Source organism: Dunckerocampus dactyliophorus, chromosome 11 (assembly GCF_027744805.1).
Source record: "Dunckerocampus dactyliophorus isolate RoL2022-P2 chromosome 11, RoL_Ddac_1.1, whole genome shotgun sequence".
Taxonomy (NCBI): domain Eukaryota; kingdom Metazoa; phylum Chordata; class Actinopteri; order Syngnathiformes; family Syngnathidae; genus Dunckerocampus; species Dunckerocampus dactyliophorus.
The window spans coordinates 5,521,964-5,545,749 of NC_072829.1; the positions used below are offsets into that span (position 1 = coordinate 5,521,964).

Consider the following 23,786-nt stretch of genomic DNA (forward strand, 5'->3'; position numbering starts at 1 on the left):
GAAAGTCATAATTATGAGGTAAAGTTATAATTATGAGATAAAAAGTCAAAATTATGAGAACAGATGACAAAAAAAATGAGATAAAGTCATAACTATGAGATGAAAAGTCTAAATTATTTGATAAAATTATGAGATAAGAAAGTCATAATTATGAGATAAAAAGTCGAAATTATATGATAAAATGTCAAAAGTTTGACATAAGAAAGTCATAATTATGAGGTAAAGTTATAATTATGAGATAAAAAGTCATAATTATGAGATACAAGTCAAAATTATGAGATAAGAAAGTCATAATTATGACATAAATAGTCAAAATTATGAGATCAAGTTATAATTATGATATAAAATGTCAAAAATATGAGATAAGAAAGTCATAATTATGACATTCATCCATCCATTCTTTTTCTATGCCACTTCTCATTAGGGCCGCGGGGGTATGCTGGAATTATGAGATAAAAAGTCAAAATTATGAGAAAAAAATGAGATAACAAAGTCATAATTATGAGATAAAAAGTCAAAATGTTTTGATAAAATGTCAAAATTAGGATATAACAAGTCAAAATTATGACATAAAGTTATAATTATGAGATAAAATTTCAAAATTATGAGATTGTCAATTATGAGACAATTATGAGAAAAAATAATTGCACTTTAAAGATCCCAGATTACAGTATTTTTACTTTAACGTGGCACAATTGTATATTGGATGTGTGTTGTCCAAAATCTAGCCTTGATGCTGCCGTTTCCGCTATGAAAGAAAGCAAATATGCGAGCACCTTCTTCACGGACACACAGACAGAGAGGCGCCAGTGCGCAGGGACACGGCGGGAGACAAGTATAACCCGGAGCGATTCGTGAGGTCTGATTTTTTTGAGGAGGCATTTGCATGTTGCAGATGTATTACTCTTTTGAACGCATATTGTTTTGATAAGGCGAACTCTTTTCTAAAATGATGCAGCAACTAAGCAGAACTACGTTCCTCATCATGGAAATCCGAACAGAATGGACCAAATGGGGGGTAAGACATTGAAATAGCCCACTGCTGATGGGGATGTCATACAATTTAATGTCAAAAAATCCAAACAATTCCTTTAAACTCGTAATGGTACTTATGTAATGTATAATTCCTAGGTACCTTTTGAGTGTTAAGTTACTGTGTGATGAGTTTAATGTTGTTTGTAAGATGACGTGAGTCAGACTGTTATATTGAGTAATGACGTCCTGTGGGTTGACAAGCTCGCCGTGGGTTTTTTCACAGCTCATGATTGGCTGCGGCCTCATAAGGAGCTCACTGGTCCTCACGGACTCGCGTGCGCCTCAGTATGTCATTTTATGACGTGGACACGTGCGGCTTATACACCGGTGCGGCTTATACACCACCATTTTGTATAAAATATTCTTAAATTGTTCCCAAACATTGCCCTGTGATTCCTGGCAACCAGTCCAGGGTGTACCCCATCTCTCGGGCAAATTCAGCTGGGATAGGCTCCAGCTTAGCAATGACACTAATGAGGACAAACGCTATAGAAAACGGATGGATGTTCACTAATATGTGTGCTGATACAAAAAATATACTGATTATAATCATGATCACCAAATTAAAGGCAAAAATTACAGAAATTATTCAATAATCTTGAAAAATGTCCAAGTAATAATTATCAGTATCGCCAAATGTATTTACTGGCTACCAAAATCAGTAGTATCACCCACATCTACTGGACACAGGGTTAATGTGAGCATTTATTAGCAGCACAGTAATACACTGTTTGCAGCTCCTTCCTGCAACATCTCAGCGAGCTTTCCTATCGTGTGTGTTCCCTCCAAAGCATCCTCTGGAGACGCGGCGGAGAGGAGAGAAGTGTGCATAAGGTGAAGCCTCCTCGACAACACCTCGCAAGTAAAAATCAATGTCTGCCCAACAAAGTGAAACGTTGCAGCCGCTGTGCGCTCTGTATGGGACGCGGCCACCGGAATAGCAGGTGGCCACGGGTGTGCCTTTGTCACGCAAACAAGCATTACAGGATTTTGAAGGGCGACACGTCTGACTTCCTGGACTGTTTTTTATCGATTAACATGCAACGCGCCTGCGTGGAGGCCGGAGACGCCGTTCTACACGGCAAATTAAACTGTAAAGACTGGCGCCGACTAATGAAGTGTCGTCAGGATGGCAGGAAGTTGGTTGGACGCCGTGTGTGTGTGTGTGCTAGCTCATGCGTGATGCTTGTGTGTGCGTGGTGACCCCTGCAAAGCGCCGCGGGCCGCATCATGTTGCTGATTGAGCGTGCAGCCAGCCTCCGAGGACCGGCAGGTTACGTCTTAGCGGAGGGTCCTCGTGCACAACACCACTGCAAGGCTTCTTTCTCCCAACATGCTCTTTATTGTTCGAGCCCACTGAGACTATTGACACCATCAGCTCAGGCCTAACACACATACACACGCACGCTAGCATGGCGGTTTAAGAGTGAACCAACGATTGGCGCTATTATTATTCCTGTGGTGTGGCTCATCTCTGCTCCGCTGCCAAGTGTATTGCAACTGTGGGCTATCAATTCATAGCTTTGGCCCCGGGAAAGCGATTTGGAAAGCAGAGGGATTTTCAACCTGCTGCGTTCTGTTCTTCCAACACTGCAGACACACTTTTTTTTTTTTTTGTGCAAGCAGAGAGGATTGCATGTGCTAATGTTTGAAGTCACTAAGCAAAAAGAAAGAGAGAGAGAGAGAGCGAGAGAGAGGATGGCGTACAAAGGCAGTGAAATGTATGTTTGAGTTCATCAGCAAAAGGAGACTTGTATAACAACACATGAAATATTAATGAACGTGAGACTAATGCAGTCAATATACAGCTTGCATTAAATACTTTATTTATTCGCTGTAATACGCGTTGCTGCTGTTATGCTACCACATGCTGCGTTTTTTTTTTTTCTAAAGCTAAACTATGAGCTGCTTTGATGCAAATGTATTAAAATGTTTAATTGCCCTATTGGATTTTTGTTTTTGCATTAAACTACATCAGAATGCAATAGACCATAATGTACTGCACTGTTAAGGGGGACTCAATGAAACTATTTGTTGTTATAGGAACATGTCAGATAGCTACATGACTATACTGTAATCCCTCCCCACGTCCCACTTTGAATTTTGCGGCTTCATTTGATCTTGGTTCATGCTGTTTTGTGGTTGAATACAGTCAAAAAGTATGCACATTTAAGCAAATTGTACGTATTTTTGCAGGTCACTAGGTGTCATTAATGTTCCTGTAATGTTTGGTGAGACACACAAGCACCAGACTTCAGGTTTGAATTATCTCACAACAGGCACATTATTCCCTACTGTTGCGGACTCCGAACCTCTGATGTCACTTCCTGTTCAAAACCGAAACACATTTACAGCAATACACACAAGTCTTATTTATGTCTTAAATGTCATATTTTCTCTTATTATGTCTACTGTATTGGGTAATAGGAGTGTCAAGGTGACTATAGGGGTGTTATTTCATGTCTACAGGGCTGTAATAATTAAAAAAAACATATTTAGGTAGACGGAAACAGGTTTTCTATGCTCTTACAATGAAAATAGTCCATTTGTGAATAACGAATACCACTTTGCAGAACCAATTAACCGTGGTAAACGAGGGATTACTGTACAGTTCAACTAGCTAACCACTTTATTAGGAACACCTGCACAGCCCAATCAGATCCAATCCAAAAAGTCTGCCTTTACAAACATAATACTGCTCTATTTGAATTATATCTTTATTAAATGTGTTAATATTAATAAATGTTTTATATAATGGCATTTTTTTTTGTAATATTTCTACTTTTTCATGTAGAGTCAAACATCAATCCAGTTTTTGCATGATTCGGTTTTTGTCAAAATGTTTTGCCAAAATTTTGCCCTATTTTTTGTAAACTGTCTCGGTTTTTGTGCAAAATAAAATCCAAACAAAGCCCCTTACGCGTTGCTGACTTATCATCCGTGCATTTTTTATTGAGTGCGACTGCTAGATAACCCGCCATGCGCATGCCAGCAATTTGACAGAGAAACTGAGAAACACTATTGCATTCGAGCTCGCCAGGTACGGGAAGTCCGCATCGACAACAAGTTCCATTCATTCCTCATTTCTAATTATTTTCTCAATGCGAAACTATCATTATTTTCTAGAAAATGCATTTTAAAAAATATTTTTGCAACATATTAATCATGAAAAACCGAGGCATCACTGTAGTTAACCACAATTTTAGAAAGGCTCTTATAGTTGTCCACTGATGCAAAACTACCCTAAAAACCCAAAAGCAGCCAAAAATGCACCCTGTGATATGATAATGTCATAGAACATGGAAATAAGACAAGTGAGAATCTTTCTGTCACGGTCGGCATGGTGCGTGACCGCAGGATGCAGAGGCGGTAGCGAAGAGCCGCTAAAAGAGTCTTTAATGCTGAGCAGGTGCAAACAATCACAGCCGCCGGAAAGGGGGCAACCAAAGGCTAACAAACGGCGACGCTGCAAAAAAGTAACAGAAGCACCGTGAGGAGTAACAACCACACAGAAGTAGCGAGAAAAGATGCAGCGGAATGCATCCAACAGCTGAGTCACCGGTAAAGAGAAAGTCAAAACAGCACAAAACAGGAAATAGTTGTACCAAATAAGACCACAGGTAAGGGGGGTTGAATATTTTAAATTGAAATGAGTTTGACTAGAATTGCTGTTTAAATGTCATTTTCAAAACATACACAGGCGGTGATTCTGGATATATACAACCGTATAGTACAGTATATGCCAGTGTTGCCAGGTGGGAAATTATAATACAGAGAGTAATTATTGTTTAATGTGCAGAAAACAATGGGAATTATTGAGGAAAAGGCTTCTTGAGACGTCATCTGTACTTCTGTGAAGAAGGTGTCGGACGTTTCGCTCCTCATCCGAAGAGCTTCGTCAGCGAACTAATAAGTGCTGGTAGCTTAGGCCTTAAATACAGTAAGAGTGGGCGGAATTGGTGTGCCAACACCCTCCTTCTATTGGTTCCTTACACTAAGTCTGGGCGGAGTAGTGGTCTAATCCTCTCCTGCTATTAGCACCTCCGATAAAAGGGAAGTGTCACTCCCTGAGTTGGGTATGAACGACTCTGATACTGGCTCGTTAGCATCTATTGTTCTGGCTCGGCCCTGGCTCCACCTCATTTGCAAGACTAAGAGCTGTGGGTTTCGGTCTCAGTAACCTGCTGAACACAGGGTCCAAATTAAACCTCAAACCACCATTCCGATTCAATGATGGGTTCTGTTGTTTGACAAAAATAGCTTCCTTTACTCCTCTTTCAAACCATCTGTTTTCTTTGGCCAAAATCTTTACCTCGCTGTCCTCAAAAGAGTGATTGGTTGCTTTAAGGTGTAGATGTACTGCTGATTGAGGACCACTAGAATTGTCCCTGCGATGTTGATAAAGCCTTTTTTGGAGCATTTGCTTAGTTTCCCCAATGTAGTGCTCTTTGCATTCCTCATCTTTACAGTGGATGGAATAGACCAAAAACAGAGCAAAGTGGTCTCGATGGACAACTCCTGTACGACTGAGAGCCTACACAGACGCAATGGGAATTATTAGAAATGACAAATGGATGGAACTTTTTGTTGATGCAGACTTCCTGTCCATCGTGGCAAGATGGAATTTAATCATGTTTCTCATCTTCTCTCATCATCTGCTGGCACATGCAACATTCTTTGGCCCCATTGTGGGTTACTTAGCAGTTGATATAAAAATTAATCAATACAAAATGCAACAGGTAGGGTGCTTCGCCTGGGCGCTCGATAATGTATAACGATACAGTACAGGGGAAGCAGACTGGTTTGTTACGTGCAATACTATATGTTAGCCAAGGCAACGTCTTTTGACGAAAACCTACTCATACAAAACCTGGGGTGTACGATGTACGAGCACGGGGGTGTACGAGGTGACTGTGTTTCTTTTAAACTTATGGCAGTTTTGCATTATTTAAAACTTTCATTCTTTCACAAAAGGGTACCAATGATTTTGTCCACGGCATTTTGAAAGTGAATTTTGCATCCAACAATATGTCAATAATGTGGGTGCTTTCCATGCAAACTGAGGGTTCTATCCCACCTAAAAAAAATGTCATTACAAGCACAAGTGGTTTGTTTTTTTCCCCATCATGAAGCATTTCCTCAAGTGATTGCAGGAGGAAAGGACAGAGGGAGTGCACACATGCCACATTTCAATGAATACATCATGTTGCTAATTCCAAATCCTTCAGTCCAAAGGAACGCTTCCCAGTCCCGAACAAATGGATAACAGTGTTGTGTTGTTCCTCGCGTAAATAGTCGAGACGGAGAATGAAATCACACTTGATGTTGGCCCAGGCAGGATCACAGTTATTGGCAGGTGATGCTGACAGTGTGAGTGACTCCTCTCAAGGCCCATTGTGTTCTAACACGCTCACATTCAAAGCAGACGTGCCTGCCAGAACCAGGCTCAGCGACATATTGGGTTCAGGCTGCGTGGCTCATCAACATTTGCTACTTGCTACTCTTTCTTTATATATTTGGAGTCAGTTAAGCTTTGTGTACTGTTGCAGTACAAAGAGGCATCAAGTCGCAACATCTTGTTGTTGTTATTGTGATTCTAACAGGACCTCGAAGCTGTCCAGTGAATCAAAATGGTTTTAGACCTGAAATACAGTACCAATTACACGTTTGGACACACCTTCTGATTCAATAGCATGAGCAAAGCGTCTCCAAACTTTCGACCGGTACTGTATAGTCCACACTAATTATATTCAGCCATATTTATATTCATATTATGACTGATTGGAAAAGAGTGCCAAGAAAACAAGTCAAGCCGTCACCCATTAGAGGAAATGCTTGTGATCCAATGACTAGTCCACTCAAATCGATTGCTTATGTCTGATTGCTTGGATGATGTGTTTGAGTTGGACCAGGCAATGTCTGCGCTATTACTACAATGCAAATAAGCCCCAGGGTCTCTAATTAGCATTCAGTAGCTTTATCTAACTCTGCATGCACTTTAAAATGTTGTTTTTTTTTTAGGGGGGAGGGGTTATGTCACCAACAATACAGAGATGCCTGCTAGGGCTTTGATACAGGGGACGGGCCGAAAGTCCCCAATAAGACCAGAAAAAGTCACTAGTCGCTTTTGAGGGGTCTGGATACTACTACTATACTAAAGTATAGCGACAAAGCCGCTAAGTTGGCAACACTGATCCCTCCTGCTACGTGTTCTTATTGTCTGGCAGACCGGGTGCGTATGTGGTGTGTTCATATAACCTCCCTGGTTCAGCCAGCCCCTTGTTCTGGCCTGGCCTTGACCCACCACTCGCAGAATGAATGTCGAGACCGCTAGCCGTCAAGCTAAAAGCCCAACTTGTCAATGTGACTCTTAAAGTTTCAAGGAGTGAAGTTTACTAACCTCCATCCTTTACATGAGGACACATGACGCATGACTTATGACGAGAACTTATATATATAATATGATAATTTATTGGTGGAGGTCCAAATTTATTTGTGGCAGGCCACCAAAAATAAAAGAATGTAAGGCAAACACTGATTTTGTTGCTGCAGTGTTGGGCTAATACTGTAATCGCTCACCACCACCACTCTTTTTGCTGCTTCAGTCTATTGTGGTTTACAAAAATTAGATTAATTCATAAATCAGGCCTATTATTAGTAAAAAAAAAAAAAAAAAAAACATATTTAAGCAGGTCCTTTTTTATTTTATTAAGCAAATTAAGCATTTCCAAGCACAAAAATGGCTAAATGAAATAAAATGCAAATGTAAGGCATTCAGAAGATGCATTCAAAGAAAATATGTAGTATTCTACGCTGGTCAGTGGGTGTCAGTAGTTACATTGATGAGACAATAGCCACTGCAGGACGTACTGTACAGAAGCCGGAAGCAAAATAGGAACAACAAAAAGGAACTCTCCCAATTCTTACGTGTGAGTCTATATTATGTCTTATATGTCTTATTTTCTCTTATTATATCTACTATATTGGGTAATACGTTTGTAAAGGTGACTCTAGGGGTGTTATTCCATGTCTAGAGGACTCTAATAATGTTCAAACCTGTTGTTTAGAAGGTTGTAAACAGGTTTTCTGCACAGAGGGTTACAATGTATAAATAAGGAATCCTCCTTCACCAAAATTCACTTATCACAGTCGGATCTGGAACCAATTAACCGTGATTATTGTATACTTGTGGAAAAATGAGCGTGTGGTCAAAGAGAGCTACATTGTCCTGTCCACTTTCTCATGCACCCCAAACCATTTTTAAAATGATAAAAGTAACTCTGTAGTTCTTGCCTGCTTCCAATTAAAGCCCTATCGTCTTTGTGCTTTAGGTAAATATACGCCTGTGCAACATTTACGGTAACTAGTTAGGTGATAAAAAGCGGGTGCAAATGATGGCAGCACCCAACCATTCTGTCTTACCTCTTTAATTATTTTTGTTTGGGTGAGAAATTAAAGCTCTGGCTTCAGTCCCGCACTGCAGAGACTGCACCACCTGTGCGGAAGCATGGGAAGTGTAACATGTTACCTGTCTGGCCCAGACAAACAGACAAGGTACAAAAAAAAAAAAAACTATGTCCGCATAGGATAAATACAACTAAATGTTTTGTCAGCAATCTAATTGTGGCAGCATCTTCGGAGAGGAGCATAATTGCAACGGAGTCTGAGAGCTGTCAGAAGGAAGCACTAAGCTGTCATCATCTGTGCCATGATCTGCCATCTGCGGCGAGGCGGAGGGAAAGATGCGCTCGCGTGGTTCAGCAGTCAGAGGTTCTATTTACAAGTGTGCATTTTTCATGAACGTCTGGAATTTGCCTGAAATGTCAGCTGATGAATGGCGGTTAAATAACTTTCCCATGGTGCAAGCATTATGTAATCCTTGAAATATCGGTTACTTCCCCCCACCGAGACACGGCTTAAAAGAGGCCTCGCCGTCTGATCAGACCACATTGAGGAGGGGAGCGATGAAGGTGCTCTGGCAGAAAATATGATGGAATTTCACAGCGCTCCTCTTCAAACCACAAGCCTCTGAAAATTGTCAGCTCTCCTTGAGAAAATCCCGCAAACTCACCCAGGGCAAGGTTGTTCTGATGGGAGTAGAACGCCTCGCAGTGGGCCAAGGATATTGCCATTGTCTTGAGTAAGCCACCAGCACGGCTGTGGAGCCGACAATGCTGAGCCAAGCTATTGATTGTACATAAGTAACCAACCTGCTCCAATAGTGTTTCATTCTGGAAACTCATCCATTATTCACGGAATTTTCAAACTCGAGATGCTCGATATTGGCTTTCTTTCCGATATCTGATATCCGATACTGTTCAGCACTTCATTATCAATACCGATATCAAACGATACCGATATAGGCAGCAGCTAGTCCCTCAAACTGAAGTACAGTTAACACATTATAATTCTTTACTGCGATGCCGCCAGGTGCATTTCACATATAAACACATGCTGCTGAATGCAAACATATTGGAACCTTGGTTATTAATCCATCGTTAATCCATTCCAGAAAGTCTGACTCAAACCGAAACGTACTCTAACCTAATCCATTTTTCCCGTAAGAAATAACGTCTGGTAATCCCTGTGTGTTAAGCATACATCTCTGGGTGCTCTGGGGCACATCATCAGTGATGTTCCTGAGATCATCAGGCGTTTCAGGTCTTTCAACATCAGACGCCCTCCATCAGGTGACCCAGCCAGGGTTGATCAGACCCAAGCTTGCGCCCCAGCAGCGCTGCCCCACTGATCGTTCCTCCTGATCCAAAGCCATCTGGAGGCTCGCTCTGCAGCCTCCATGGTGTTTTTGATGGCTCTCCTTTTTGCAGGCCGCTGATTCCCAGCAGAGAATAAACTTTGCACAACGAACATCCTGCAAAGCCTCTACACCACACTTCAATGGCCTCACAGCGTGCTCTCCATCCTCTTCCCTGGCATTGCTCCACAAGCTCCTGGTACTTGGACCGCTTCCGCTCATTCGCCTCCTCTATGCGGTTCTCCCATGTTAGTTCAATGCCTCGAAGAGATAGACGAAAGCACAATGTCTGGTGTCAAGGATGTTGATGTGGTGTGTTCTGGGAACTTCAGTTGCTTGCCCAGGTCTGTTCTCAACTCCCAGTCTGATGCTGCACTGAGTAGGCCTGCTGCTGTTTTGGGCTGTGGCTGAGGCTGTTCTTCTGCCCTCACAAAGGTCATGTTCCTCTTGTCATAATGTTTCTTGCATTGTTGTAATTTTCTATGGCTTTGGAGAGATGGTTTCAGCCACTGCCTTCAGCACTTGGTTGTGCCACCAGCGATAGCAACCCTCCCCCAATGCTTTCGGGTAGCTGCAGAGGATGTGTTTGAGTAAACCTCTCCCAGAGCATAGTCCACACACTAGAGAGTCACCCTTGCCCGAGAGGTGGAGGTTTCCTGGCTTGGCAAAGACATCATACACTGCTTGGATGATGAAGCTGCTGCTTCCCAGATCTCACCCCAGGACGCTTTACTGTCCAGCGCCCCTTGTTTATCACGGTTCATTGCTTCCACATCCGACCGTGATAAGTAAAAGCAAAGTAGGATTCCTTATTTATTTATTTTAGAGCATGGAAAACCTGTTTACAACCTTCTAAACACGTTTTTTTAACATTATTAGAACCCTATAGTCACCTTTACACTACTATTACCCAATACAATAGACGTAATAAGAGAAAATAAGACATATAAGACCTAAATAAGACATGATAACTGACATTGGGAGAGTTCTTTTATCATACTTGCTTGTAGAGGAGTTCATTACAGTCTCATATAAAATCTACAACAATGATAATAATAATGATATTAAACCAAATAGACCTCTGGTATCGGAATAGTGTTAGTATCGTCAGGTATTCAAATTCAGGTGTTCGGATCGGAAGTGAAAAAATGTGGATTGGTGCATCCCCACTACAGCGTCAACTCCTTATGACATCATAGACGGGCGACGGAGCTTGAGGTCAATGACTTACGGGTCCCGTTTCCATGCTAACCTTAACAGGCTGAAAACAGGGATGTTCTGTGATAAAAATACGTTACAAACACAGCTAGACTCACGCAATGTATTAATAGCATGATAAAACGCAGACGGTAATTGGGAAATATACACGAAAAATACTCAAACCAAGGAAAAAGTTTTGACGGAAACGGAAAACCACACCACCAACCACACAACAACCATGGTGTACGCTAACCGAGGGTCCAATTTACAAAGCTTGTTGCTCTGTGGGGCACCGTGCAGTTTGTTGAGATCGCACTCGCACGCCTGTAACCCACCTGGTTCAGCTAGCTCCTCTCTCTGCCAGAGTTGAAAGCACAAGCCGTCAGGTAAAATCCCGGACGGTCAACTCGACGTCCACCACGACTCTTAAGGTCTCAGGAAGCGGGGTTTACCCACGTACATCTGTATTGCTACACTGGCTGGCACCCTTTACATACCGATAACGCCATACTGATATGGTCCGTTATATCATTTTTATGCCAATATTGGCCGATAATAGTCTTAAAACTATTTTTTTAACATGATTACAGCTGTTCCAAGGCATCCTGTGTGAGTTTTCATTTAGGACTAAGGGCCACTTTGATATTTTGTAAAGCAACACATGTGGATGTGCTAAGAAGTTACATATATTTCAAGAAAAAAAACTGCATCTAACACAGGCTAAAAAGCATATCAGCACAAGCTTTGGTCTTTGCACTTTTTTCCTATTTTTGCTGTTTTTTTGTTGTTGTTTTTTTCCAAATATTTCAACTTCATTCTTAAATAATCTTGGTATTTTTTTTTTGTTCTAATAATATGACTTTATTCTGATAATATTTTGACTTTTTTACCACAATGTTATAACTTTTCCCAAACTAATTTTCCAAAAATTACAACTTTATTTTGTTTTATTTCTAATAATACTACGACTTTTAAAAACAATTTAATTTACTTTTTCTTATTTTTAATTGAACTTATTTTTTCTTTAATATTTCAACTCTATGCTTCTAAAATTAAATATTTTTTTTCTGATAATATTAAGAGTTTATTTTAAACTTTTTTTCCAGTTAGAATACAACTTTTTTCTCCTAATATTTTATTCTCAAAAAATTACAGCTGTTGTTTTTACTGTTGTGTTTTTTTTATTTTCCAATTATTTCCACTTTATTCTTGTAAATTTCCTTCCTATGACTTTATTCTCATAATATTTTGACTTTATTCTTGAAACATAATTTCTTCCACAATCTAATTTTACAAAATTGTGTTTGATTTTCATAATATTATTGATTTACAAATATATATATATTGTTTTTTTTATTTTTTCTTCAGTGTTTCAACTTCATGCTACTGAACTTTTTTTTTTTTTACTTTTTTTTTCGTAATATTATATTATATTGTTATATATGTTAATCTTGTAAATGACAACTTGTTCTCGTTTGGTTGCAGGAATAACGGGTACGCGCAGGAATAGCCGGTACGCGCAGGAATAGTGGGTACGTGCAGCAGTAGTGGGTACGCGCTCATTTTTGTGTTTGCTGAAGGCCGAAGCAGGGGAAGCAAATGGCCTTTCACTTCCATTAGCACTGGCATCAGTCTCTTAATGGAGAGCAAAATGGCGCAGGACCTTTTTGCAGTACTTAAACAATGAACATCAAGTCTTTCACAAGGCCAGCGATGCTTAATGGCTGCAAAGCGACTTTTGTGTCGGAACATTATACGGCGTGCGATATGCAAGAACTTTCAATGCGTGAATTAATATAAAAAAAGGAGAGTGAATGTCACAGAAACCCAATAGACCCAGCCATCAAAAAGTGGCATCATTGTGGGGAAATGTGAACGGCGCCTGCACACAATGACAGCCTCCGGTGCGCTTCCACGCTCCATTCACAGACCACTCAGACCACTTTGGGACTCATCACTTGACTGGGAAAGTTAAGAGGAACGGGCTGAATGGGAAAAGCAAAAATGACAGGTACCATTTAGGCTGTGACACAAATAGAAGCGTTGGATTCCATGTGGGCATCAAGACCAATGGGATATTTACACAAGAACAAGCTGGTAAAAATGCAAGTTTTGGTTGCTTTTTGAAAAGTGTCATGAATAAAAACGCTGACATTCATGATCTTTTGTTTATAACAGTTTGTCTTTGTCGTCTTCACAGCGCCATTGTTGCTGTGTTGGGTTGGGTTGGGTTCATTGAAGGCTATGTTTCCTTCAGTGTTCACTGACCTCCATCAGTGCACTTCAATAAGTACATATGTACACCGAGTACTTACTTTCTGAGTGCACCAAATGTTCTATTTATTACGGCCGTTGCACACTTACCGGAAATGACAATCGCAATATTTACCTGCTGCTTTTTATTGTCTCCGTTTTAATGCTGGATTGCAAACACCGCACGGAGCATTATCAGAAGCATTTGGATCGCCCGAGAAATGATCTGACAGCTTCACAGGCGAGCAAGAAGTGGCTATCACATCCATGCTAACTTACTTTTTAAAGTGTCACTGAACAATCTTGCTCTTTTGTTATCATTATGTCCTTATGGCTTGTCTTCAAAACACAAGATGTGTGTCTGAGTTGTCCAACAAACACGTATGTGTCCAGCTTTAGACAGTGATGCTATCACAGGGGTCTCCAACAGGTACTGTAGCTCAGTCCCATGCAGCCCACAACCACAGCTTCAGAAAATCCTAGGGGAAACCCTGCTCTCTTAATAGTTCAATTGTATTTTAAAAATGTATTCAAAAGACATCCACAGGCCAAAAATGGCCCCCGGGTCACACTTTGGGCTCCCGTGCCCATAGAGAGTTGTGCGAGTGATAAATAATAATAGTGTGGCTTCACCTGGCTACGCAGCTACCTAACGAATGTCTAAGCAGATAACGCTATATGAGTAGACTTGCGACATCTTCATTTGAATGTCTTAACCTAATAAATCGTGAATTTCGTTGTTTAATAGGTTGTGGTGTAAAATGTGTCCATGAAATGACAAAAGACACTAACATGGCCTTATTTATTATCAAGGGCATTCACACAAGTGACAAGTAGCACAAGTGACAGGACACCTGTAGGAGGGAGCTGCGGTTCATAGAGGGGGGAAGATGAATTCCAACATGTACTTTGACATTGTGAAACAGAGCATCACCCCCTCCCTTCAGAAACATCAAATAATGCATTAATTGTTAAGTGCTCTATCCATCGTGTGTGATTGATTGTTGATTAATTGCCTCCTGAAGCAATTGAGGCAAAAACAGGAGTGATTCAGCTCTTGTGCGTGTCACACAAAGCAGCTCTAACACAGAGCGGCTGATGGAGATGTTTCTGCAAAAACAAGGCGTCGCAAAGCTCTGTTTAATAGACGGGCAGGCATCATTAAGGAGGGAATTAGTCTGTCATTCCAGCGCGGGCATGCAGTATTCATCAGGAAGCTTTTTATGTCGATTTCTACCAGCCTACCATGAGGAATCGACATCGCAGGCGTCCGTCTTGATGTGATTTCAAAGCAAAGGCCCATAAAGCAAACGGGCGTTTCATCTGCCTTGCAGCCACTGAACCTGCACTTGAAAGGCCGAGGCACCGCAAGACAAAGTTTCAAGTAAAGATGAGGGACTTTAGCGAGTTTATGTTTTTATTTGTGCCAAACAATGCTAAATCCTTATTAAGCCATGGACTTAAGCAACCTCCTCCGTCATGGGGAGACAGGCTAGGGTCCCCCAAATAAACATGGCGGCAGTACAATAGAGAAAGAATCAATGGGTGGAAGGATATCAAGCAACATATGGAGGCTGTGAAAGCCACAGCAAGCAGCCACATCTTCTGACTGCTTTTTTAAATAGAGTCTCCAATTGTAGTTGTCTTGATTAGCAGTAAACAAGTTACTGGCCTGAAGAGTTGACACACCAAGGCGGCCCTTTTGACTGCATAATTAAACATGAATAGCAACCACAGCAACTTTAACCATATCACACTCTAGGTGCAAATGACACAACCGCCTCGGATGAATAAGATGATAGCGTTAAACAACAAAAAAAAATGTCAGATTTCTACGAATTGCAGCACCCAAATAAATTTGTAAAAGAACGTGTTTCCTTGTGACACATCTAGAGATGCTCGATATTGACTTTCTTACCAATATCAGTATCAACCGATACAGGCTGCAGCTCTTCCTTCAAACTGATACTGTAATGAACACATTGTGCTGCTTTTACTGGGATGTCACTGGATGCATTTCACAAATACAAAAAAAACACAGTTTGTGCAAAGAAAGACAAACACCGCGTTATGCAGTACAAGTCATAGACAAAGTGCCGTATTTATTTTTAACATTTCGTCTCAACAGCACGTCTGTGTGGAGTTGGCATTTCCTCCCCGTGCATGCATGGGTTTTCATCGGGTACTCCAAAAATATGCATGCTGGGTTAATTGGAGACTCTAAATTGTCCAGAGGTATGAATGTGAGTGTGACAAAACAGAGATCATTAATGAATTATTTCTGAAAAACCACGATATAGCGAGGGAGCTAAAATCAAACCAATATTGCGAGGGACGGCTGTAATTGTAAAACTATAAAAACGAGTTGGCAACTGCTGAGCAAGCTTTGTCATAATGACAAAAACGTTGAAATGTTGATACTAATAACTTTGTTTAGTTTGCGACCCTGCGTGGAAAAAGTGGGCACCCGAGCTTTAAGTAGCATTTTAACAGCCACACCATTCAACATAAATCCATTCAGTCACAAGCGAGAGCTTGCAAACATGCAGAGGAAGATAAAAAAAAAGAGTCCACTTGACCATTTTGTAATGAGCAGCCAGGGCAGACCTACATTGCATCAAAGTACATTTCTGGGTCTGTGATTATGCTCTGTATTTTTACCCACAGTTTCTGTAGCACTTTGATTGTATGATTTCATATATTTATATTTTATCATTTTTAAATATATTTACTTTTTTACTTGATCTTTTCGATATTTTCTATTTTGATATATTCGTATTCATATCCAAACATCTATATATATAACTTTGTATGCCTGCCATCCCCTTTTGTTGTGAAATTATTTCCGTTATTTGTCACACTTGTCTAAAGCTAAAATCTTTGATGCACTTTTTGGAAAAACTCGTCTTTCTTATTATCCATTCCGAGGTTTATAGTTAGCCAAGCCTTGTTTCCAGGCATATTTCCCTTGATATTTAGGCATAATTCTCTCCGGCTACGGACCACTTTGCTCCCTGTTAGGCTGTTCCCTCACAACCACCTCCTCCGCCTCGCTTCGACATGAAGTTGGTTTGTGCTGATGGAAAATGCTTGAACAAAAAAAAAAAACAAATGAAGTGGAGCTGGAAGGTGCTGCAGGCTCACCGAGCTGAACAAGGCCCAGAGGTGAGCTGAAGCACACGCTGATCCACATTTCTATTAGCCTGCTTAGCACTTCACTAATAGGACTCTCAGTCCCGCCTGGAAGATGAGTGGAGCGTCTCGTGTTCATTACCACGCCATCATGGCTGTCTTATGTGTTTTCCACAGTGGATGTGCTGCATTTGCTCTCTGCTGAGTTGCTCCCGGCAATAAGATTCAGGTTCTGATCACAAACAGAAGAAGCTGTGGGGATTTATAGCCCAATGCTGCAACTTTTGCATTAGTATGCGTTAGAGAGGGGAAAAATAACGATGCGTTGTCATAATTGGCCAAGATGCTGTGTGTTTTTATTGCTTCAAATGTCATTACAAGTGGTAAAAAACGATTTTCTTTCATGTTTGATCAACTTTAGAGACCTTCTGGCTTTATTAGTTAAGGAATGTGCCCAGTAATTTAGGTCCAAAAATGTAATTTATGATTGTTTCATCTTATCTACCGCTCTCTCTCTCGCTCTGTCTTCAAGCCAAATGCTGGCACCCTGGGGAGCCTAGACGTGACTCATGCTATTTGCAAAATACGCCGCTTCTTTAAAGTACAGTGGCACCTCGGTTTTTGTTATTAATTTGTTTCAAAAGGTCTGACGAAACCTAAAACGTATGAAAACTGAAGCCAATAGAAGTTATTTCAAGGCTGCATGACGCAGGTCTAGAACCACGCTCCTCGTACATTAAGGAGAACCAACTGAGCTCCACATGAGAAGGTGGTGATGGAGGCAAGGAAAAACTCCATCTAGGGGATAAACCTTGAACTGAACCTAGTCTCTGTTGGGCGGCCGTTTGTCAGGTGGGCTGGGTTGGGTTGGGTTGAGCTAGAGAGAGAGAGTAGAGAGGCAGATGGTACGTAGGGGGAAAAACAAGGTAAAGAGGTTGAGCGACCAGGGGAGTGCTTATCAACAGCAGTCATGGTCCACGCAGAGAAGGGAAGTATGAAGGCAGATCCTTGGCAGTCTATGGAGGCCCATGGCCCATAACTCAGAGATGAGTCAGGACATGATTAAGTAAGCCCTGAATAGAAGCTCTAGCAAAAACATGGCTGTGAAATTTGCTTTTGATTAAAGAGGGGGTTTCTGCCCCCTGGACGAAATCAGCTCCACAAGAGAAAAGCCTGGTAGCTGGAGGCGCTACCTCCCATTCCACTTCTACAAATCCTTGACCTCACAAGTAAACATAAGTTCTGGGAGCGTAGCGTTCTTCTAGGTTGATAAGGTGTCAAAAGGTCTTGAAGGTACAACGGTGCAACAGCAATGTTCATGACATTAGTTTATCCACTTTGCACCGATGGAAACTGTCTCACAGTTTGGGACATTCTAGTCGCTTGCGACGTAAACATGCACATTTGGATTTGGCTATGCTAAACTACAAAGTCCAGGGGTTGCTTTGCATCACTGGTAATCAATTAAGCGTTCCCAAATCAATTGTACTTCTACTTTAGAGGGATTTGAGGTTTTTTTTTTTAGCTTTGGTCTTAAACTTTTAATCAGCTGATGAGCAGCCTATTTGACTTTCATGATTGTTTTGTCTCACTCCCATTTCTCATTTTTGTATTTTTAAGCTCTACTTAGGACCTCCTTAAAGTTCAGATAGTTCCAATTTTTAGACATGAAGTTGTACGACATCCCCAAGCAGTGTAGTCCATCAACAGCGACTCACCCCCCACTTGGTCTCCTAAGTCCAGGTCTGGTCAGATTTCCGTGATGAAGAACGGAGTTCCGCTTAGTTGCTGGGGACAATTAAGTCAAGAGTTTGGCTTCTGAAAACAATACACGTTCAGAAGATGAAAACATTTACATCACAAAAATCCCTTCTCAAAAAATCACAAAACGCTCAGCGTTAGATTTATCCCTTTAAGTGGAATGTACATTTAAATGTCATATTTGGAGGTGTTCGAAATCACCATGCAAATTGCCAGTCGCTAGCGGGTGTATGGGATTTTCAGTGTAAACTAGCATCGAGCTAGCACATTTCTTTTCATGCATTTTGTCTGTATGTTCAGTTTTCAAAGTAAAGGCTCTGAAGAGCAGCTGGAGTCTTTATTGAGAACTTGTTATCTGTCTGCTGCGCTGACAAGTAGAGACCAAACATTAGCAGAAGGAAGTGGAAGTCTCCCCCTGCCTCTTGTGCCCCCCTGACACTTTGCCCCCCCACTATTTGATAAGCATCGCTTTACATATATGAGCATTTATTTATCAAACGCAGACTTGTGCTCTGCAATTAGCTGCTGTTTATTCCTGTGCTCGTCTTCAATAAATATGAGCTAGTTTTTTATCCACCCTGAAGCATTTTTTACCTTGAAGCGCTGCAAATGATTTTTTAGCAGAAAAAAGGACCTCTGCCTCCTTCGGGCTTGCAGCTTTTATGCACAGGACACAGTGAAAAGCAGAAGCCCATAGACAAGGACACAAGTCGCACGGCCATTAAGGGCACTTCATAACAAAGGCTGGCGTCCTTTCAATGGCGTTACAGTATGTCGAACCAATGGCACAAAAGCACGTTTTGATGAGCCCCGAAAAGCTCTTCATGCCTGCTTGTGAAGGCAAAGGTTAAATGATGCGCCAGGCCGTCATCCGGTATTCATAGTCCTCACACTATAACGCCTTCAGACTTGATAAAAATTCACGCCGTCAACAAAAAAGACAAGATGCTTCTCCCCAGCTCGGCCGGGCCTCCGAAAGACGATCCCCATCCGGGGCTCACTGGAGCAAATCAGATTTGTCAGCAGTGTGGATTTTTACCTTTTAAACGAGGAAGATGGATAGATAATCACCACACGCCATTCCGGGGGCCAATTACACAGCTTTGTGTAAAATTGGAAAACCTGCTCCCTGCGAGCGCTAATGGATGTTCTGGTCATTAGTTATTTGAGAGTCTTCTCTGGCTGTAATCAAACGTGAAACATTGCGTTAAGCGGCCGTAAAAGAACAGCTGCCTCCCTAACTGACCTTCTGTTTAAGAGAAGCCAACTGTCGGCCGCGTGGCCTTTTGCGACGATTATGAGACTTGCTATAAAAGCGGCGCCTATTTGATTTGATTTTTTTCTGTGCACGGCTTGCATCATTGGGTGCTTGCATCTGTGACTTACATTGAGGGGTCTGATTTTGGGGCCGCTGTTTGATCCCCGTTCTACATGACCCCACAGTGGACACACCCACTGAAACTCCTCAAAATGTCCGTCTTTGACACTCTAAGGCCGGGGTGTCCAAAGTGCGGCCCTGGCCGTGGATATTTATTATTGTCCCGTGGTACATTCTAAAAATATTTTTAACAACAAAAAAAAAAAAACGTCAGCAAAAAAGTAAAAGAAGTCAAAATATTAAAAGAAAAAACGTGCAATGTAATGAGAAAAAGTTGAGAATAACATAACATTATGAGGAAAAATAACGTCATTTTTGTAAAACACAGTTGAAATATTCAAGAAAAGAAACGTTTTTAAAGTCGTTTTTAAAACAAAATAGGTTTGCAGTTTTTGGAAAATTGTGTCGTGGAAAAAGTTATAATTTTATAGGAATAAAGTCCAAATATTTTTTGGAAGTCATGATTTCAGGAAGAAAATTTAAAGAAGAAAAATGAAATAGTTCAAATGAAAACAGCAGCAAAGAAGCTGCCATTTTACGAGAATAAAGTCAAAATATTAACAGCAAAAAAGTTGTTTTGAACAAGAAAGAAAGTTGCAATTTTATGAGAATAAACTTTCAGGAAGCTAAATAAGGTCATTTTCGTAGTGCAGAGTTGACATTTTTAAGAAAAAAGTATGTTTTTTTTAAGTAATACTTTAAGAAGGAAACAAAACAACATAAAGTTGTAATTTTTGGAAAATTAGGTTGCAGAATTAGAATGTTAGGAATAAAGTCTTTGTATTACGAGAAGAAGATTTACTACGATTTTTTAAGAAGAAAGTTGAAACATTAAAAAAACAAACAATAAAGATGGGGAAAGCTATGCGTGACCCACCATCATGCCGTAATCACAACTGGCAACCCAAATTGCAGAAATGTTTCAACTAAAATGTCAAATATTTTATATTTAATGAAAAAACAGCGCTGTTTCAATTCGAGGTAGTGCAAAATAACCGTTTCATCCACAAACTCACAATTCATTTAACTAAAAGTCAAAATGAACTAAATTTAGCTAACGTTGGGTCACTTCTTACGAGTGCAGCAGACAGATAACGGCTTCTCAATCAAGACTCCAGTTATGCACGTTCCAATTTAGAGCCTTAACTTTGAAGCACCGTAAAACAGTAGACACAGAAATAAAGCATGTCAATAACGCCTCACGTAAAATACGAAGTAATTCCTCTGTGACATTTTAAAAAATGCGCTAGCGTGATGCTAATTTACATAAAAACCCCACGCATGTGCTAGCAGTTAGCATGATCACTTTTACACGGCCAATTGGTCCACCTCCATAACTATGAAATGTATAACCGAGATGCACACTCTGCTTAGAAACCCGAAATATAATATGCATAAAATACTTCTAAGGCTCGACAAGAGACACTGCTGACACATTCAACATCTTCGTTGTCGGCCTCCTTTTATGACAGCGGGTTTCAGGTAGCGCTACAGAGCACTGTCGCCACCTGTAGAAGGATTAATAGACGACAACTCGTTGCATTTACAAAATCCCCTTCAGAATAAAAGTGCAAGATTAAGACCCACGACCCACCAGTTGAGAGTGACGCTGTAAACGCATTTTAAATGACGTCTTGCCAAAGCATCTTTCTGCCGGAAAACGTTGAGTGAATTGACTTGTAAGACCCTTCTCTGGATTTGTAGTTGCAGCACCCTTTCCCCTGCAGATAGCGCCATCAAACCACTTTTTATTTAAGTCACCACCAAACTTTTACTGCACATTTTTTAATTGAAGACTATAAATCAGGGCTTTCCAACCCATGGGTGGCGGACCGGTACTGGGAAATAGGCAGAGCTGAATCAGTCCTGTCAGAGGTTTCATTTAAGACTGTTTGGTCGGAAAGGTTGGGAACACTTGTCCTTGATTGTGTTTACAAGAACATGTACAGTGTGTTGGAATGAATGGTTGTCCACACGACGGGCCAGTCCTGTAATTGACAGTTGATCAGTGTACCCCCCAGCCAATGTTATTACCCTTCACAAGATAAGCTAGGCGGTGAAGTGAAGGGAGGATAGATTGATGGAAGTCTAGAACCCCCACACTAATGTTGTAACGTGTCTCTTTGTCTGTCTCTCACCAGGTGACCATCTGTCCTGTCAGCCACGCCCGCCTCCTCTGCCGCCGGCCCCGCCCCCGCACAAGCAGAACCCCTCCATCACGTCCCTGAGTCGCAGCTCGCTGGCCAATCAGAGGGCCGCGAGCCCGCCGCCCACAGCCGGCCTGGCGGCCGATTTGCAGAGCACGGCAGAATGCGTCCAGCTGCAGGACAGCTGGGTGCTGGGCAGCAATGTGGCCCTGGAGAGCAGGTGAGTGAACACCCCGATGCCCCCCACCCCCGTGCACCCAGCTTGAACTGCTGCAGCCTTCACTTGGTTGTCATGGATACAGTAGCATCCAGATATTGAAAGAAGGTGTCCACCTGTGTTTTATTCACTCATTCAATCCCAGCCATTTTTCAAAAGACAACCCCTTCAATCACCGTTTTAGATGATTTTTAGATTTTGACCGATCTTTCAAGGCACACAGGATATTGTGTTCTTGGTTCTATATAAACATGCAACCTCCCAAAAGGAAGATTAGACTCTCATCTTTCATCAGAAAAAAAAGTTTGTTTCTACCTTTTCCCGTTCTTCAGTAATCAGAAGAACATGGGTCAATTTCAGGAAGACATCACTTCCCGACTAAAAAAGGGAGAAAAACAGCTTTTTTTGAAAAGTTACATTCCAAGCACAACTTTCGCTTTGACGCAAATATTTTTTTTTTGCTTTTGTGCCAGCTCAAATATCTAAATAACTATACCGACATAAACAACACAAAAAAGGGGTTCTTTTACATAAAAATAATTTCCATCCATCCATCCATTTTCTATAGCGCTTCTTCCTCATTAGGGTCACGGGGGCATGCTGGAGCCTACCCCAGCTGACTTCGGGCGACAGGCGGGGTACACCCTGGACTGGTCGCCAGCCAATCGCAGGGCATAAAAATAATTTATTTACCAAAATAACACCATCGACTATTTACAATTTGTACATTTGGAACTGAACTATGAGTGTGCACGCTTGTGCATGCGTTAAAAACTCCCTACAATGCGTCGCCTTCTGCATGCTGCACTCCTCCGCGCTCTCGCACATCCTCCTTCCTGTCAGGTGTGATTCTTCCACTGAAGCTCTTATCAAATGCACTTCTGCCACCTTGTGGCCGTTTTTATGCCTTAAAAGTGCTCTGAAATGTGAGTGCATTAGGGCAGAGTTGCATCATCATCTCTTTTTGCCTCTCTCGCAAAAACAAAAAAAGGTAGAAGACATACAAATACATTGTTGGGATCGGACGTTTGTATAGATACGTCTTTGGTGTTGAATGAGTTAAGAGCAGTCTCCCTCACAGTTGGAGGCCATGAATGAACACACCTGTGTGAGGTGTGTATTTACATGAGGTGAGGTCAGGGGGCGCTGCTTCCCACCTGAATACGACTCTTATTAATGCACAGTATAGACTTTCATGCATCAGGTTATCATCGTTGCCAGTTGCAGCTATCTCATCGTTTCCATTTAGCTCTGCTGCGCCGGACCGCAGGCTCCTGCGGTGATAATCTACAGACGCGCCGCACTGCCGTCCTATTAATTATTCTGTTAGCATGCGTTTTGAAACACAGCGGGACTTGGCCTAAGCAGCATAGTTGCACATGCGGCACGGCGCTAACAGTGGACGACGCCAAGCCTCGAGTTTGGGGGAAAATAATAATACTACATTTAGCACAGTGCAATCCTCTTAAATCGCTTCAGGTCGACTCATCCAGTCCAGTCCAACGGATTCTTCTTATTACTAAAAATTGGCCACTTAAGTCGACATCGAACACTTTTGTCAACATAAAATGTGAGATTTCTATGAAAAACAGGTTCATTTATGTCGACATGTGTCACATGGTTAACGTCGTCATTGTCGCGACATAACTACAGCGACATAACTACTGTCTAATTACGCAGCATTATAACGTGCACACAGTAACTTCCTGTTCAGTGCCAAGTAAGCTTCAAAATAAAAGCAAATGACAATATTAACCTGGATTACATCACAGTCATTTAATTGATTTTGTAGATTATTGATGCTGAATATTGTAGCGCAAATGGACAGGTAATTATATGCTATAAAAATATTGCAGTGCTAGTCACAAATATATGTAAATTGTATACATATTTAAGGAATATTATAAG

At 41.3% G+C, this 23,786-nt stretch overlaps 1 protein-coding gene across 5 annotated transcripts in view; it reads left to right on the forward strand.

Moving 5' to 3' along the window:
* si:dkey-237h12.3 (teneurin-3) overlaps positions 1 to 23,786 on the forward strand; it is a 259,967-nt gene that overhangs the window by 98,022 nt on the left and 138,159 nt on the right. For all 5 annotated transcript variants that reach the window (XM_054791150.1, XM_054791153.1, XM_054791151.1 and 2 more), the window contains one exon: positions 21,656 to 21,881. In XM_054791150.1, coding sequence (XP_054647125.1) covers positions 21,656 to 21,881 — 226 coding nt within the window. The remainder of the gene's footprint in view (positions 1 to 21,655; positions 21,882 to 23,786) is intronic.